Source organism: Camelus bactrianus, chromosome 35 (genome assembly GCF_048773025.1).
Source record: "Camelus bactrianus isolate YW-2024 breed Bactrian camel chromosome 35, ASM4877302v1, whole genome shotgun sequence".
NCBI classification, from domain to species: Eukaryota; Metazoa; Chordata; class Mammalia; order Artiodactyla; family Camelidae; genus Camelus; species Camelus bactrianus.
This window is the reverse complement of record NC_133573.1, coordinates 16072417-16087438: the sequence shown is the minus strand read 5'-3', so window position 1 is coordinate 16087438 and position 15022 is coordinate 16072417. Positions and strand designations below refer to the sequence as shown.

General features: G+C 36.3%; 1 protein-coding gene across 2 annotated transcripts in view; it reads right to left on the bottom strand.

Annotated features, from left to right (window-relative positions):
* Positions 1-15022, bottom strand: part of PTER (phosphotriesterase related) — a 58705-nt gene that overhangs the window by 13755 nt on the left and 29928 nt on the right. For both annotated transcript variants that reach the window (XM_010966796.3, XM_010966787.3), the window contains 2 exons: positions 14068-14538; positions 12464-12729 (listed from right to left, as the gene is read on the bottom strand). In XM_010966796.3, the coding sequence (XP_010965098.1) occupies positions 12464-12729; positions 14068-14499 (698 nt within the window). In that variant the 5' untranslated portion in view covers positions 14500-14538. The remainder of the gene's footprint in view (positions 1-12463; positions 12730-14067; positions 14539-15022) is intronic.

Below are 15022 nucleotides of genomic sequence, written 5' to 3'. Positions count from 1 at the left end.
GGAAGAGGCATGGAAAGAAATAATTGCTTTTCAGACCTTACTGAGTGTGAGAATGTACTACTAGGAACTGGACTGACACAAAGGAGGAGATACCAAACACTGCTCGGCTCAGGTAGGAAAAGCTTCATAGAGAAGAAAACGTTCCAATGAGATGCATTTTGAAGAAAGACTCTGCCTAGTAGATGGGAGAATAGGGTCTTTACAGCGGAAGTGGGGGGTAGGCTGTGTGAAAAGCATGTAAGAACACTCAGCACAGGATACTCAGAGTCACAGTCATTGTGGCTTTAGCCCAGATTCTGTGTGTGCACTAGATATGGTGGGAGATGAAGTAGAGAGATGGGTGGGGACCAGATGATCAAGATGTTTGGATTTTGTGCTGAAGGTGAAGTAGAACCATGGCAGGATTGTAAATCAGGGTGGAGGAAGGTAATCATATTTGTTTCAGAAAGATCCAAATGGTGGCAACGTGGAGGCTCGATTGGGGAGCAAAGCTGAGGGAGTGATTCCTGTATGGAGACAATTACAATAGTTCAGGTGACAAATGAGGACGTGAATTAAGTTAACGACAGAGGAATGGATAGGAGGGGTTTTATTTGGAGATCTTAGTGTGGTAGACAGATTTTATTATGTAGGGGTGAAGAGGAGAGAGGAATTTAGACTGACATCTGGGCAAATAAGGCTGTCCTTGACCAGAGTAGGGCAAACAGGATGAGTAAGCCATGGGACACCGTCCCCACAGTGACAGCAGTGAAGACAGAGAATCAAGGGCCTGTTGTGGGCAGCTGATTAGATGTTGGCATCGTTAAATGGGCAGGTTCTGAAACTCAGAAGGAACTGGTGTAACAATTATGCTGCATATTAACATGATTGCATAAAAGAAGAAACTAAAGCTTGGGTCTTTTAAGCGATCAAGAACCCAGGGATTCCAACCCCTAGGCTAGTGTACTTTTCATCACACTGTGCAGTGACTTCGTTGGAATTCATCAGCCCTTCCAATCTGTGAATTCCTGGGCATGGAGGGTAAGCACCCTGAGGGTCGCTCCATTTTGAGACTGGACTAGCTCAGGGCCTGACATACGCAGAAGGACAAAATACACTCAACGCCAAAATGTACGAACTTGGCCAAGTAATTTAAAACATTTTTTAAATTTAAAAACACATGGTGTGGGGAGACTATAGCCCAATGGTAGAGCACATGCTCAGCATGCACAAGGTCCTGGGTTCAATCCCCTGTACCTCCATTAAAATAAATGAATAAATAAATAAATGTAATTATCCTCTCCCCAATAAAAACATAATAATAAGGTGATGTTTGTGTATAACTGATTTATTTAAAACAATGTTGAATTTTAATGACTGATTTATTATAATTGTTTACCATAAAAGAAATTCCAAAAAAAAACTCCCTCTCCCTCTGAATTTCTTAATTTAAAATCAATGAATATTTGCACAGATAGTGGCATGTGGGATTCTTCATAATTTTATAATTATAATTATAAAAGTTATAATTAAACTTCTTCAACAAGTACTTAAAATAATTTCTAAACTAACCTAGAACTATTTATGTAATAACATAAAATAATTTTTTAAAATATTTATAATACAATGTTTAAAAGAAATTTAATATGTAAATTACTGTTATCCAATAAAGTCAATGTTAATATAATTCTAAAACACTGTTCGCATTTATTCCTATACTACTAAAGGCAGTTGCAACTTAACTCCAAAATCTGAAAAATTCTTAATTGATGAATTTCAATTAATTTATTTTTTAATGTCAAAAATAGAAACTGAATAGAATAATGCAAGTTTTTAATGTATGGCCCAAACATTGTCTATGGTTAGAAAGTATAATTTATTACTTCAGTTAAATATTTACCAGGAACTTTGGTTTCACACAAACTCAAAACCATCAGTTAAGTGGTACATTTGCATTAATATACTAGTTTATTACCATAAATGTAGGTATTTTAAAGATCCATTAATTTTTTTAGAGGATTCTTTTTGTGATAAAGCACTACTTTTATAGAAGAGTCTTTTTTGTTTTTTGTTTTTGTTTTCTTTTTGGTGGGGGGGTAATTAGGTTTTTTTTAATTATTATTATTATTATTATTATTATTATTATTATTATTATTATTATTATTATTATTATTTTATTTAACAGAGGTACTGGGGATGGAACCCAGGATCTTGTGCATGCTAAGCATGAGCTCTACCACTGAACTATATCCTTCCCCCTTAGTCTTTTCAATTTTAGAGAATAATTGGGAATCAAAAGAAATAGAAAAATAATTCAGATTGCCAGGTATTTATTTTACTTATTCCCTCATTATCTATATTTGAACAAGCATCTTCCTCCCACACAATTCAGTTCTCTGCTTGGGTCCATATCATACAGCGATGTTTAATGATGTCATAGGAGGGCATGACGTCACACTTTCAATATTATGACTTAAGTGTAGGCTTAAGGAAAAGGAACAGATGGCTGCAAGAGAGAAAAACTCTTGTTTAAATTAAACTAAAACCAGACGTTGGCTCCGGATTGCAAAATGTAATTAAAATTTTATTTTAAAATGCATTTCACAGTTTATCCACCCTAGGAAGAGCTTTTTACCATATGAACTTTCCAGCTGCCACAGAGCACAAAAGAGGTTGTGTTTTTCACGTAAGGCGATACACGATTCAAGGAATGATGGTATTGAGGAGAGTGAAGATAAATCTCAGAGGCATGGCAATCCTATTTGTTAAAATGTCACATTTCATGGGAATGGTGTCACAATCATGAAAAATGGCTTTAGAAGGAAAAAATTACTAGTGGAAGGTTTTGGTGAGTATAATGTGTTTTAGAGAATACATAAGCAGTGCCTTCATCTGCCCTGATGTTGGGCTGGTCTGCCCCAGTGTCTCTATTAAAGAGTACATTTGGGGGTTGTGAACACATGCCAATTACCAGCATAACTTAATTGCATTTTATTAGACACTTTTAGGTATATTAAGTCATTTGACTACATTTCAGTTTGTCCAATATCTGTCTGGATTTTCTGTTTCTTTTTAAGTGGGTCTTGCCATTTTAAGGGTTAAAAATAATTTTTCCTTTCAAAATTTGCAGATACTAACTACTATGTATAAAATAAACAAGTTTATACTGCATAGCACAGGGAGCTATATTCAATATCTTGTAGTAACTATAATGAAAAAGAATATGAAAATGAATATACGTATGTATATATATATGACTAAAACATACTGTACACCAGAAATTGATACAACATTGTAAACTGACTATACTTCAAAAAAAAATTGTTTTCTTAACCGCTTCTGACAGATGAGAAAAGATTTGGAGGCTTAAGTGACCTGCTCAAGGTCACTCAGCAGGTAAGTGCTGGTGTCAGAACTACAATCAGACAGTGTGACCCCAGCACCCCCTTGTTTCTCCATTGTCCCATTGCAATGCAATATGTGTTGCATTCATGAAAGAATAGCTGTGGTCAATGTCATTACATGACATCACACTGGAATGTGTTCAAGGTCTGTGTTTCTATGTCGGTGAATGCTCGCTACAAACCAATGTCAATTTTTATGTAAAATGTAGCCACAGTCATACCCAAGTCTATAACTGTGGCCCTGATGATGTGTTTAAAAGCATCTCATTTTTCTTATATTTCGCTATGGTCTGCCATAGAGGTAAAGAAGAAATGCCAGTGAACATTAGGAAATGGGAAAAGGGAGTGTGGTGGGTAAGTATTTTCTTTATTCCTTTTTTTTAAAATTGAAGTATAGTCAGTTTACAGTGTTGTGTCAATTTCTACATTTCAATCATAAATATACATACATATATTCATTTTTATATTCTTTTTCATTATAGGTTACTAGAACATATTGAACATAGTTCCCTGTGCTATACAGTAGAAACTTGCTGTTTGTGTATTTTATATATGGTAGTTACCATCTGCAAATCTCGACTCCTGGGCATATATCCGGAAGGAACTCTAATTTGAAAAGATACATGAACCCCAGTGTTCATAGCAGCACTATTTATAACAGCCAAGACATGGAAATGACCTAAATCTCCATTGACAGATGACTGGATAAAGTAAATTCTTTCTTTTAAAAATTCTCATGTGTTTATCAGGCTCCTACTTTGTTTCCTAAACTAGCCAGCACGACTAAATAAGGTGTCTTTGCTATAGATAATGTGTACAATGTTATATACTCTACAATGCGCACTCATTTCTCTCATGATGGACTGTGCATTTTGCACGTAAAGCATGCATACACATAATCCTAGCAATAAACTGTGAATACAGCACTGTAGTCCCATAGGCACAGAATTCCAAATGCTATAAACCATTTTGTGTGCAAAACATTCCAATTGTTCTTTTTTTCTTTTAAAGTACTACCATACTATATAATATATTTCTTGGTTAATTTCAATTTGCCAGTCTTTTACCTGGAATTGTGTTCCAATGATTTCACATTAATTCACTAGTAGTCATAAGAATTAAAAGTGTACAGCTCTGAGGATACCAGATGATTATTTTTGGGTGGCTTTACAAAGACAACCTTACGGTTAAGTCACCATAATCATAATCAAATAATCATTTTGAGGCAGAAAATGGGTCTTACTCCCTGCCTGATACATCCTAGTGTCTGGTATGTGGTGATTAGGCACTCAACAGATATTTGCTGAATGAATGAACAAATTAAGTGATTTTTCTACTCACTTATTTCATCTAATGAACAGCATGAAAAAATAGATCAGGACTGTATCCTTGAAAGAGTTGGGTGAATTTGGCATGAAGAATCAAGGGTAAAGAAAAGACAATGTATTGTTAGCCCATCCCCTGGGCTCCACCGTTTCCTCTTTCAGAAACCCTTGGGTCAAATTCCTCTACCTTCCATGGGAAGAAAGTTTAAAAGAGCTGGAATATGTTCCTGCACTTAATTATCATTGTGCCCCCTAATAAAACTCTAGGACCTGGATTTCCATCAAAGCCCTTTGGTTTGTTAAATAGATAACCAAGTAGAAAAAGACTGAGGCATAGCACCTGTCCGCTGTCCTCCCCGGGGCTCAACGTTTAATCAGTAAATAGTTAGGTACCCAGATACCTTCCAGTCATGTTGCTTTACCCAACGTTCCTTACTGATGAAAGCATTTTGTTATAAAAATACCTGCAGCTACTCTATGGTACATTGTAGGTAAAATTTCCCTGGAGGTCAATGGCAAAAAAACTTTACATGGGTTTCCTTCTATCCTGTATTAGACCAGGGGCAGAGGCAGTTCTGTGATTATATGCCACCAGGAAATGTGGGTAGAGTTTTAATAAGAAGTAAAGTTATAGTAAGTGATTAAAAGGCATGGTGCCTTTGTGGATTAAAAGCCCAGACAGGAACACTTAAGTGCTGGTGTTGACTTTGGGTGCCTGTAACTGTCACGAGCAGCCCCCTACGAAGCTCCCTAGGGTTACGTCCACCACAGTCCATGGGCACTTCCTTAGGACAATGTTTCTGAAAGAGAACAGATGGTTAGGGGAGGGCCCAGACACAGAAGCAGATTCATCTTGTCAGGCTGTTCTCTCCCAGCAAATGACCTTAAGCAGGTCACAAGTGATCACATGATGACAGTGTGGTTTAGAAGTGTTCTAGGGTAATGGCCATTCATTAACTCTTCCCTCTCAGGGTCCCAAGTGCTTCTTTTGGATAGGGGTATAGCAGCTTTGTTGTTGTTGTGTGTGTGTGTCTGTGTGTCTGTGTGTGTATTTTAATAAAATGCCTTCTGTATGAATGCTAGTGAAGACTTACATACCTTCAAAAATATTAAATTGCTTCAGTGGGTTGTGAGCACTTGGATCATTTTATTTTTGTTTTCTCAAATAATAGAAATCCTAACTTTCAGGAGATGAATGGACAATTTTCCAGGTGGTCAAGTTTGTGTGTTGGTCCTGCTAGAAAGCCCAGTGTCCTAAAAGGGTGGCAGGGCAGAGCTGGTGCCTTAACTTGTGACCCTGCAGTTAGGCAGGCTGTGGGTTCACAACTGTCTCCTTGATGCCTGAAAACTTCTGTTGTTGCTGTTTTCCTGGAAGCCTTGTTTTCAGGATGCTCTTCTTTCTGTGTGTGTTGTCTGTGCATCTTGTTGCATGACATACATGTTCTTTTGTGATTTGCCCCCATTATAGAAGCTGAAGTCCTTGCCCTTTCAATACATGTGCAGCTCAGCAGACCTCAGAGAGTCTGTGAAAGGATGACCTAGTCAAACGTCAGCCTGACAACTGTCTTGCTGTGAACACTCACATCAAAAAGCCAAAGTTGCCTGCATCCACCTCCCTGATTTTTTTTTTCTGTTACTTTATTCGGTTTGTTTTGCCAAAGGCGACGCTTTTCCTAAAGCCATTTTCCCTAGCTGCCTGTCCTCTGAAAGGTTCGTACTTCTAAGGTACAGTATTTCTTTTTCAGGCACTAGAACCCTGAAAAATCCCTAATCTAGGTACAGAATGGATGGCTGTTCTAGAATTGGTCTCAGGATTTTCTAGGATGCTCTGAGTTTGTCTGATGTCAGGTCAAGCTCTCTCTTCCATCCTGGACCATTTTAAAAGGAGGCATTGAAATGCAAGCCAATGAAAATCAGATAGTGAAGCTTTATTGTTGAAAAGAAAATACATATTATATGTATTTATGTAGAAAATACATATATATGTAGCTATACTTGTTGTTTAGTTTTATGTGCAAGGAATGAACACATACAAATGTGTGTATGTAAGTATGTTTGATTTTATGAGCAAGGAATAAACATATATGTGTGCGTATAGGGTTTGATTTTGTGAGCACAGCCCTACTATTCTAGGAATTAAGGTTTATTTCACAATTTCCAGTGAAAACGTATGTTCTGTCAATGCCAAGCATTTTCTAACTTACCTACATGTCTAACTGTAAACAAATAGAGTTAGAAAGATTCTTCTTTAAGAATCATCATGAGCCAGTTCAAGCAGTAGGGCAGGCTAAACGCTCACAGGAAACCTTCCCAGCGTAGTACAATAAAATAATGAATAAAATGAAAAGGGGACAAAATATCACATTTTAAAATGCTTGGCTAAGCTGGTGGGAAAGTAAAGGATTTGCTCAGAGGGCAGAAACAAAAGAGAGAGCAGAGAAAATGAGGAGTAAGGGGTGACCTGGAGCTGCTGTTTACCTGTTTTTTTTTTTTTAATTTGAGGTATGGTTGATGTACAAGATTATATAAGTTTCTGGTGCACAACATAGTGATTCATAATTTTGAAAGGTTATATTCCATTTATAGTTATTATAAAATATTGACTATTTCCCCTGTGTTGTGCAGTATATCCCTGTAGCTTATTTAATTTATACATAGTAGTTTGTACCTATTAATCCCCTCTGCTATGCTGCCCCTCCCTCCTGCCCTCTCCCCATTGGTAACCACTAGTTTGTTCTCTGTACCTGTGAGTCTATTTCTTTTTCTGTTATATTCATTAGTTTGTTATATTTTTTAGATTCCGCATATAAATGATATCATATAGTATTTGTCTTTCTCTATTTCACTTAACATATTACCCTCCAAATTTCAGTCATTATGGCTGAGTAGTATTTCATTCTGTGTGTGTGTGTGTGTGTGTGTGTGTGTGTATATGATATGAGATGATGATACTACATCATCTTTATCTGTTCATCTGTTGATGGACACCTGGTTGCTTCCATATCTTGGCAATTGTAAATGATGCTGCTATAAACATTGAGGTGCATGTATCTTTTCAAATTGGTGTTTTTGGTTTTTTTTGGATATATACCCAGCAGTGGAATTGCTGGGTCATATGGTAGTTCTATTTTCAGTTTTTTGAGAAACCTCCATACTGTTTTCTATGTGGCTGCACTAATTTACATTCCCACCAACAGTGTACAAGGGTTCCCTTTTCTCCTCATCCTTGCCAACATTTGTTATTTGTGTTCTTTCTGATAATAGCTATTTTGATAGGTGTGAAGTCATACCTCATTATTGTTTTAATCTGCATTTCTCTGTTGATTAATGATACTGAGCATCTTTTCATGTGCCTGTTGACCATCTGTATGTGTCTTTGGAAGAAGGTCTATTTAGGTCTTATGCTCAGTTTTTAATCAGGTTGTTTGTTTTTTTTCGATGCCTGGGGGTTCTTAAAGGGCCAAGTGAGAAACAGCTGGGGCTGAATATGGTGGGAGATAAACTGGAGACACAGCCTCTGCCAGCACATAAAAGAAGTACTCCTCTCACTCACAAACAGTGGGTGGACTCAGTAAAAATTTGGCCCACAGAAGGAGTCTTTGGAGATTATATGTCTTCCTCACTCTTGTCTTCCGGCGGAGGGGAGGCAATTGGGAAAATTCTCCCATGGTAATCTATAACCACAAGCCTCCACTCACTGAGTTTAGGGGCCAGAATTCATAGCACTTGTGTGGTTTTAAGCCCCTCAAAAGTTTAAACAGTGACAAAAAGACAAATATGGTATGATCCCACTTGGATGAGGTACCTAGAGCAGTCACATTCATAGAGACGGACAGTAGAATGGTGGCTGCCCTGGGCCAGAGGCAGGGGGATGGAGGTGTTGCTTAGTGGGTGTGGAGTTTTAGTTTTGCAAGGCAAAAAGAATTCTAGGGCTTCATTGCACCACAATGTGAGTGTACTGAACATGACTGTAGTTGACACTTCAAACTGGTTAAGATGGTAAATTTTATGTTGCTGTATTTTACCACAGTAAAAAAAATTTTTTTTTAATTTAAAAGTTTAGTTTAAAGTAGTTTCAGGTTGGTAATACCCTCTAACTGTGTATAACAAACAAAGAAAGCAAACAAACAAAAAACCAGGAAAAAAACTCTCCAACCCAGGACTCACAATAATTTCCAAGGAATCTAAGATCACAGTAATTATTTTATAAGGAAATAATGAATGAAGACCAGAGGAACCAACAAACTATGAAATCAGAGCAAAAAGACAGTGGAAATTAGATTTATTAATTACAAGATTCATACTGTATGCTTAATATTTTTTAAAGATGGAGTTGAAAACATGCTGAAGGAAAAAGAAATTATCAAAATTAACCAAGGAGATTTGAAAAGTAACCAAACAGAACTTATAGAAGGAAAAAACCCTATAGTTTTTAATATTATAAACTAAATTGATAGGCTAAGCAGCAGACTGATGCCACTGGAGAGAGAAGTAGTAAATAGGAAGATAGATCCGAAGAAATTACAGTTCAAAGATGCAAATGGATGGAAACATGAGAGACAGGTAAAAAGATACTACATGTATCAAATTATACTTTTTGATACAAATACTAGGAAATATGGATGAAACAATATTTGAAGAGGCAATGGCTGAAATTTTCCATAAATGATGATAAAATATTCTCCTATCCAAGAATTCCAAGCATACAAATTAAAAAAGAAATTCTCACTGAGATAGAGCATAGGGAAAATACAGACTACCAGAGACAAAGATGGTAAAAAGTAGTCAGAAAGAAAAGACAGATTACTTCAGAGGAAGCACAATTAGTCTGAGCTGATATAACAGCAATGATACGTGTCAGCTGAAAATGGAATAGCTTTAGAGGGCTTAGAAAGAATAACTTTTAAATAGAATTATCTATTCTAATTAATTACTATAAATTATTAAATCAAATTATCTCTTGAGAATGAAAGACCAAAGGCATTTTCAGACACATGAAATCTAAGCATTTATCACCAAAACAGACCATCTTCAAATGATGTGCCTCAGGAAAAAAGTAATAATTCAAGGATAAAGATCTGAAATGTGAGAGGAAATGGTAAGCAAAGAAAAAAGCAAACACAAAAAGTGAATCTAAATATACAATGACCATTTACATGTTTTATAGTAATAAAATAATGTCTAATCACTGAGACTTTTTTAAAAAAATCAAGTAAACCCCATATCCTAGAAAATATAGCATAGAAGTTAGATAGTGAATAATTGAGATTGAAGAGTTCTAAAGACTTTGTATTACTAGGAAGAAGGGTAGAAAATATTTACCATATTTAGCATTTTAAAAATTTGATGTGTTAAACATACATGCTAAATTTTCTACTATAACCACTCATAGGATATAAATATTATACATACCTTCTAAAGAAGTAAAGGGGACAAATAGAATATGGAGGTGAAAATAAAACAAAAAGAAATCAAGAAAGTTTAACAATAACTATGACAAAAGGAAAAAGTGAAATAAACATATCAATAAACATAATCAATATGAACAAACTAAATTTTCCATGGTAAAAAAAGAGAATGATTGGGCAAAACTTCAAACCCAGCCACATATTTTTTTATGTAAGATATATCTAAATTATAAGGACAAACACAAAAAGTTGGTATAGCCATACTAACATCAGATAAAACAGCTTTTAAAACAAAAAAACTCTAGTACATTACAAAATGAAGCAGTTCAATATATGTTGATACAAGTTTCAGTTCATTAGGAAGACATAATTTGTATGCATGTGATAACAGAGCTTCAAAATATATGAAGTAAAATTTGAAATATGTACAGTTACTAAAAATCCACCAGGAGAGATTTTAGCATACTTCTCATAGTAACCAATAGATCAAGCAGTCAAAAAATCAGTAGGAATATAGAATATTTGAACATGATTAACAACTGTGGTCTAATGGATATAGAGAGAGCATTTATATAATAGCAGCAGAACACAATGTTTTTAAGAACCCAATACATATTTTTAAAAATGTAAAAAATATATTATCTGTACTCTTTTGTATGTCTGATATACTTCACACTGTTTAAAAAGTATTAAAAATCATCCTTATTGATTAAAGCCTACATATATTCCATATCATACAAAAGGATATTATCAAATACATTATTTTAAGTTCAAATGAAGCTACCCAAGATCTCATAGCAAATGGTAGAGGCAAGATTTAAAAGCAGGTGTCTCTGGGTCCAAAGATTCTTTTCTTCACACTCTGATGGCATTACCTCTATGCCCAATCTCCAGATACACTCTTCTATTTTATCAGTACAACCAGAAGATTCTTAAGATGGCCAAATATTGATCTCAATACCAACCCAGCTGCCAGCACAATTGCCTTTCCCTTGATGTCCCTCAGGTTCCCCATTAACCCTGGCTTCTCTGTTCTGCCCCAACTGTAACATGTTTTCATTTTTGTCTGGCCAGGACTTTACAGTATTTTTTTAAGATGAAGCATTTTATCAATATGTTCTGCAGGATCGTTAGTTTACTAAATAGCAGAATGTTGAGTCTGATGACCAAGACTTACCACTCTGTTAGTATGGCTTTATTCCACTTTGTGCGACGGAAATAACTGTATTATTAGTCTCATTGATACTGTGTTAATTCCTTAATCAGTTCAGTCTAAAAGCCATCTGGCCTTTGCAATATTGTTAGGCTTCTTTATAAAATTAACCACAGCCAATGTCTGTTTCTATAGTCAATTGTTTTGCTGACCTCTGCACATCTAATATAGTATGAGGGGATTGAGTGGTGGGCTTCAGAAAGACAGTCCATGTTTTACTGTCCGGAGTTCCTGAAGGTGACACTATTTGGGAAAAGGGTCTTTGCAGATGTAGTTAAGTTAAGGACCTTGAGATGATCATTCTGAACTATCTGGGTAGGCACTCAGTCTATGGCAAGTGTCCATATAAGAAAAGACACAGACAGGCAGGAGGAGGCCACATGAAGACAGAGGCATAAATTGAAGTCAGGCGGCTGGCTACAAGCCAAAAACACCTGGAATAACCAGACACTGGGGAAAGCAAGGGAGACCCCTCCTGTAGATCCGTGGAGGAAGGGCAGCCCTGAGGACACCTTGATTTCTGACTTCTGGCCTCCTGAACCACCAGAGAATCCACTTCTGTTGTCTTAGCCTCCCGGTTTCTTAGAATTTGTTACAGTAGCCATAGTTAACTAAGACGGAATACCACCAAACAAATAGACTTATTACTATTATTTTTTTAGCATTGACTTTTCCAAAATTCAGATGATTCAAACCACCAGTCACAACAGCAAACCCAAACATTTATGTCTGTGGTCTTCTTAAGGTAAAACCATTCACTTTCCCTTCCCTTTATATTTGTAGATAAATTCATCACTCTAACTACTTGCCAATCCTGAGCATGTGAAATTGGCAGCTACTGTGACATCACATGACCTGAGACAAAGCAGGGACACTTACCATAAAGGGTTATGAAGGGTTAACAAAATTAAAAGAAATTACTTATGCAAAATACCTGGGATCCTATCTGGCACAAAGTAGGGACAAAAATAGCATTGACCTTTATTAATGTCTATGGTAAAACTTCATAAATAAATACTATCTTCCACGTAGTTAGTCATTTTCTCTAGAATTTCATTGATCTGATGATTTTATTTATTTGGTCATCCATTAAGCATGTGATGGCTTGCAGTGATTTGTAGATGGTCTGCTTACCTATCAAGGTGTGACATTACTGTTTTGGAGATGTCTGCACCAGCCTCTTGCAACACTCGGATAATCTGAAATGGGGCACTTCTGTTCCTTCCCGGATGGATAATAACAGGACAGCCCAGCTGAGTCTGGGCGTGAGCTGTTGCCTGCAGAACCTTTCTTTCACTCTCAGTCAGAGGCCAGGAGCAACCAATTTCTCCGATAACACCACATTTGATACTGGTTCCATCAGCTCCATGAAGAATTTCATTGATGAGGACATCAGTAAGCTGAGGAAGTGTGAGAATGAAAATCTGTAGACTGTAGATTTTATCAACACACTATGTGAATGAATTTATTCATTCAGTCAGTCATTTTAAAAAAAAATCTCCACTTTCATTCAGTTAATACTGGCCAATGAGAAAGGCATTTTATTAGCCAAATCACAAATTCAACAAGTTACTCTAAATCAAACATTCAATAGTATGTTACTGTTTATTTAACAAGAAATTCAAGGCTTTAGGAAACTGTAGGGGAAAATGTAACTTGATGAGAGTACATTCATTGTATATTCATTCGTTGAGATAAAAAATCTATAATTTAACCTAAGGGGCATCTAGAATGTAAAAAGACTGCTTTTGAATTGATATCAACCATATCAAGTAATTCTTTAATTTTCCCTTATTTATTTTGTCCTTGACCATCTTCAGCAACTCAAATTCATGGCACACAATATACTAAGATGACATTTTTTTGCTTATATTTATGTTTACTGCTAAGAGTGGTTACAAGAATGTGTAATTCCTGACAATCAGGATAGATTTCAAATAATATATAAGAAGAAAAAGGCCTGATTGAGAAAAAATGCAGCTAAAATTTTGATATATAAAGTATTTTAAGGATTTACTGATTCTTTGCAAAGACTGAAGCTGACATACTATGCCTATCAAACAGGCAATGGAAGATACAAAGGAAAATAAACATATATGAGTAAACATATAGGAATATATACTACATGTAGTATAGAAAGACCACACACACATGTAAAAAAGCTTTGTGGCTTATTATTTCTTTTTGTCCCTGAAAGATTTCCTTTTCCTTCTGCCCCTTCTTGCTTAAGATTTTATGATGATAGAAACAGTAAAATGGATTTTCTCCTACCCCTCCTGTTTTGTAAAAGGAGAAAGAAACTTATTCACAAATGTGCCAAGTCTCTGCCTGCCAAGTTTCAGCCTACAGTGAATTTTTATTGCTGGTTATTATTAAATCCAGAAAGAAAATTGAGGTTGCATAACTGAAGTTTATAATGGAAAACTGAGGTTTACAAACATGCTCTGCCACCACGACTGAGCGTGGATACGATATACATGAATCTAAGTACAAACACATTGGGTTTTCCAGTGACCAGTGCATTAAGATTTCCTTCCTGGACACTTTTTCTTTATGAAATGAAATGTTCCTAATTTAGGTCCCATTGACAGATGCCTCTGCTAGCAAATTTCAATAGTGTGCCTCTGAACCAATGACATTTCCAAATGTAGATGACATGTAGGGATAACCCATGGACTGACATTCTGATTATTCTGAATTTGCATGCAAATATTGTCCAAGAATGTAGGGCTTTTTACCTGCTCCACTGACATGGCTCTGGTATCTGAAGAGTGGGTTGCATCCACATAAAACCCAGCTCCTGAAATGATATGGACTCCAGTCTCTTCTGCAAGCCACTTCAAAGTCTGCACATCTCGGCTAATCCCAGTGGTTGTGTTTTCCACCAAAGCCCCTCCACCTTTGGCTTTAAAATCCAACAATTCTTCCCTGATGGCTTCTGTCTCCTGATTCAACTGCAGATTCTCTTTATGGGAATAAGGGTTCTTCTGGATCCAAAATAAATTCTTCATCATAATAGGTTCCTTGGAGATAACTTCATAGCATGGAGCAGGTGGGTAGTAAGAGCAGTTGAAGGTCATTGTCAAATGTTCATGGGTCAGTGTACGACCCAGTTGGCCTGGCTCCACAAGGCCCAATACAGTTTGGACTTTCCCACTTAAGGAAGACATTTCTGATGGTACCAGGAGATGCTCTAAAAAGAGTGCTTTCTGGAAAAAAGAAAACTATAATCAGAAAATTTGACACACACATAAATTCTGTCCATAGGGGATGTGAGGTTGTGAACATATACCAGTGTAAGAGAGAGAATCAATGAAAGTAGAGATACGATCTCACTTATCATCCTGCCAAAGTCAGCGTCTGTCGCTTGTAAATTGTTTAAGTTCACTGCAGCTCTAAGTGACATGTGTGGTGTTAAATGTCTCCCGACCACTTCCGCTGGGACCCCTCTGCCTGATTTAATCCCAAACTCATCTACTGGAAATATTTCTTGATATTCAGTTCACATTTTTCTTTTGCTTAATTTTATCTCATTAGTCATAGCTACACTTCCTTGGGTAATTCAACAATAATCTCCATTAAAAAAACTCTTCATAATCAATAACTTGTATCAAAAGCAGCCATATATCAGAACTGTTTCATTTGTCATTTTCCAGCTAAATTAAATATACTAAGGCTACTGATCATCCCATT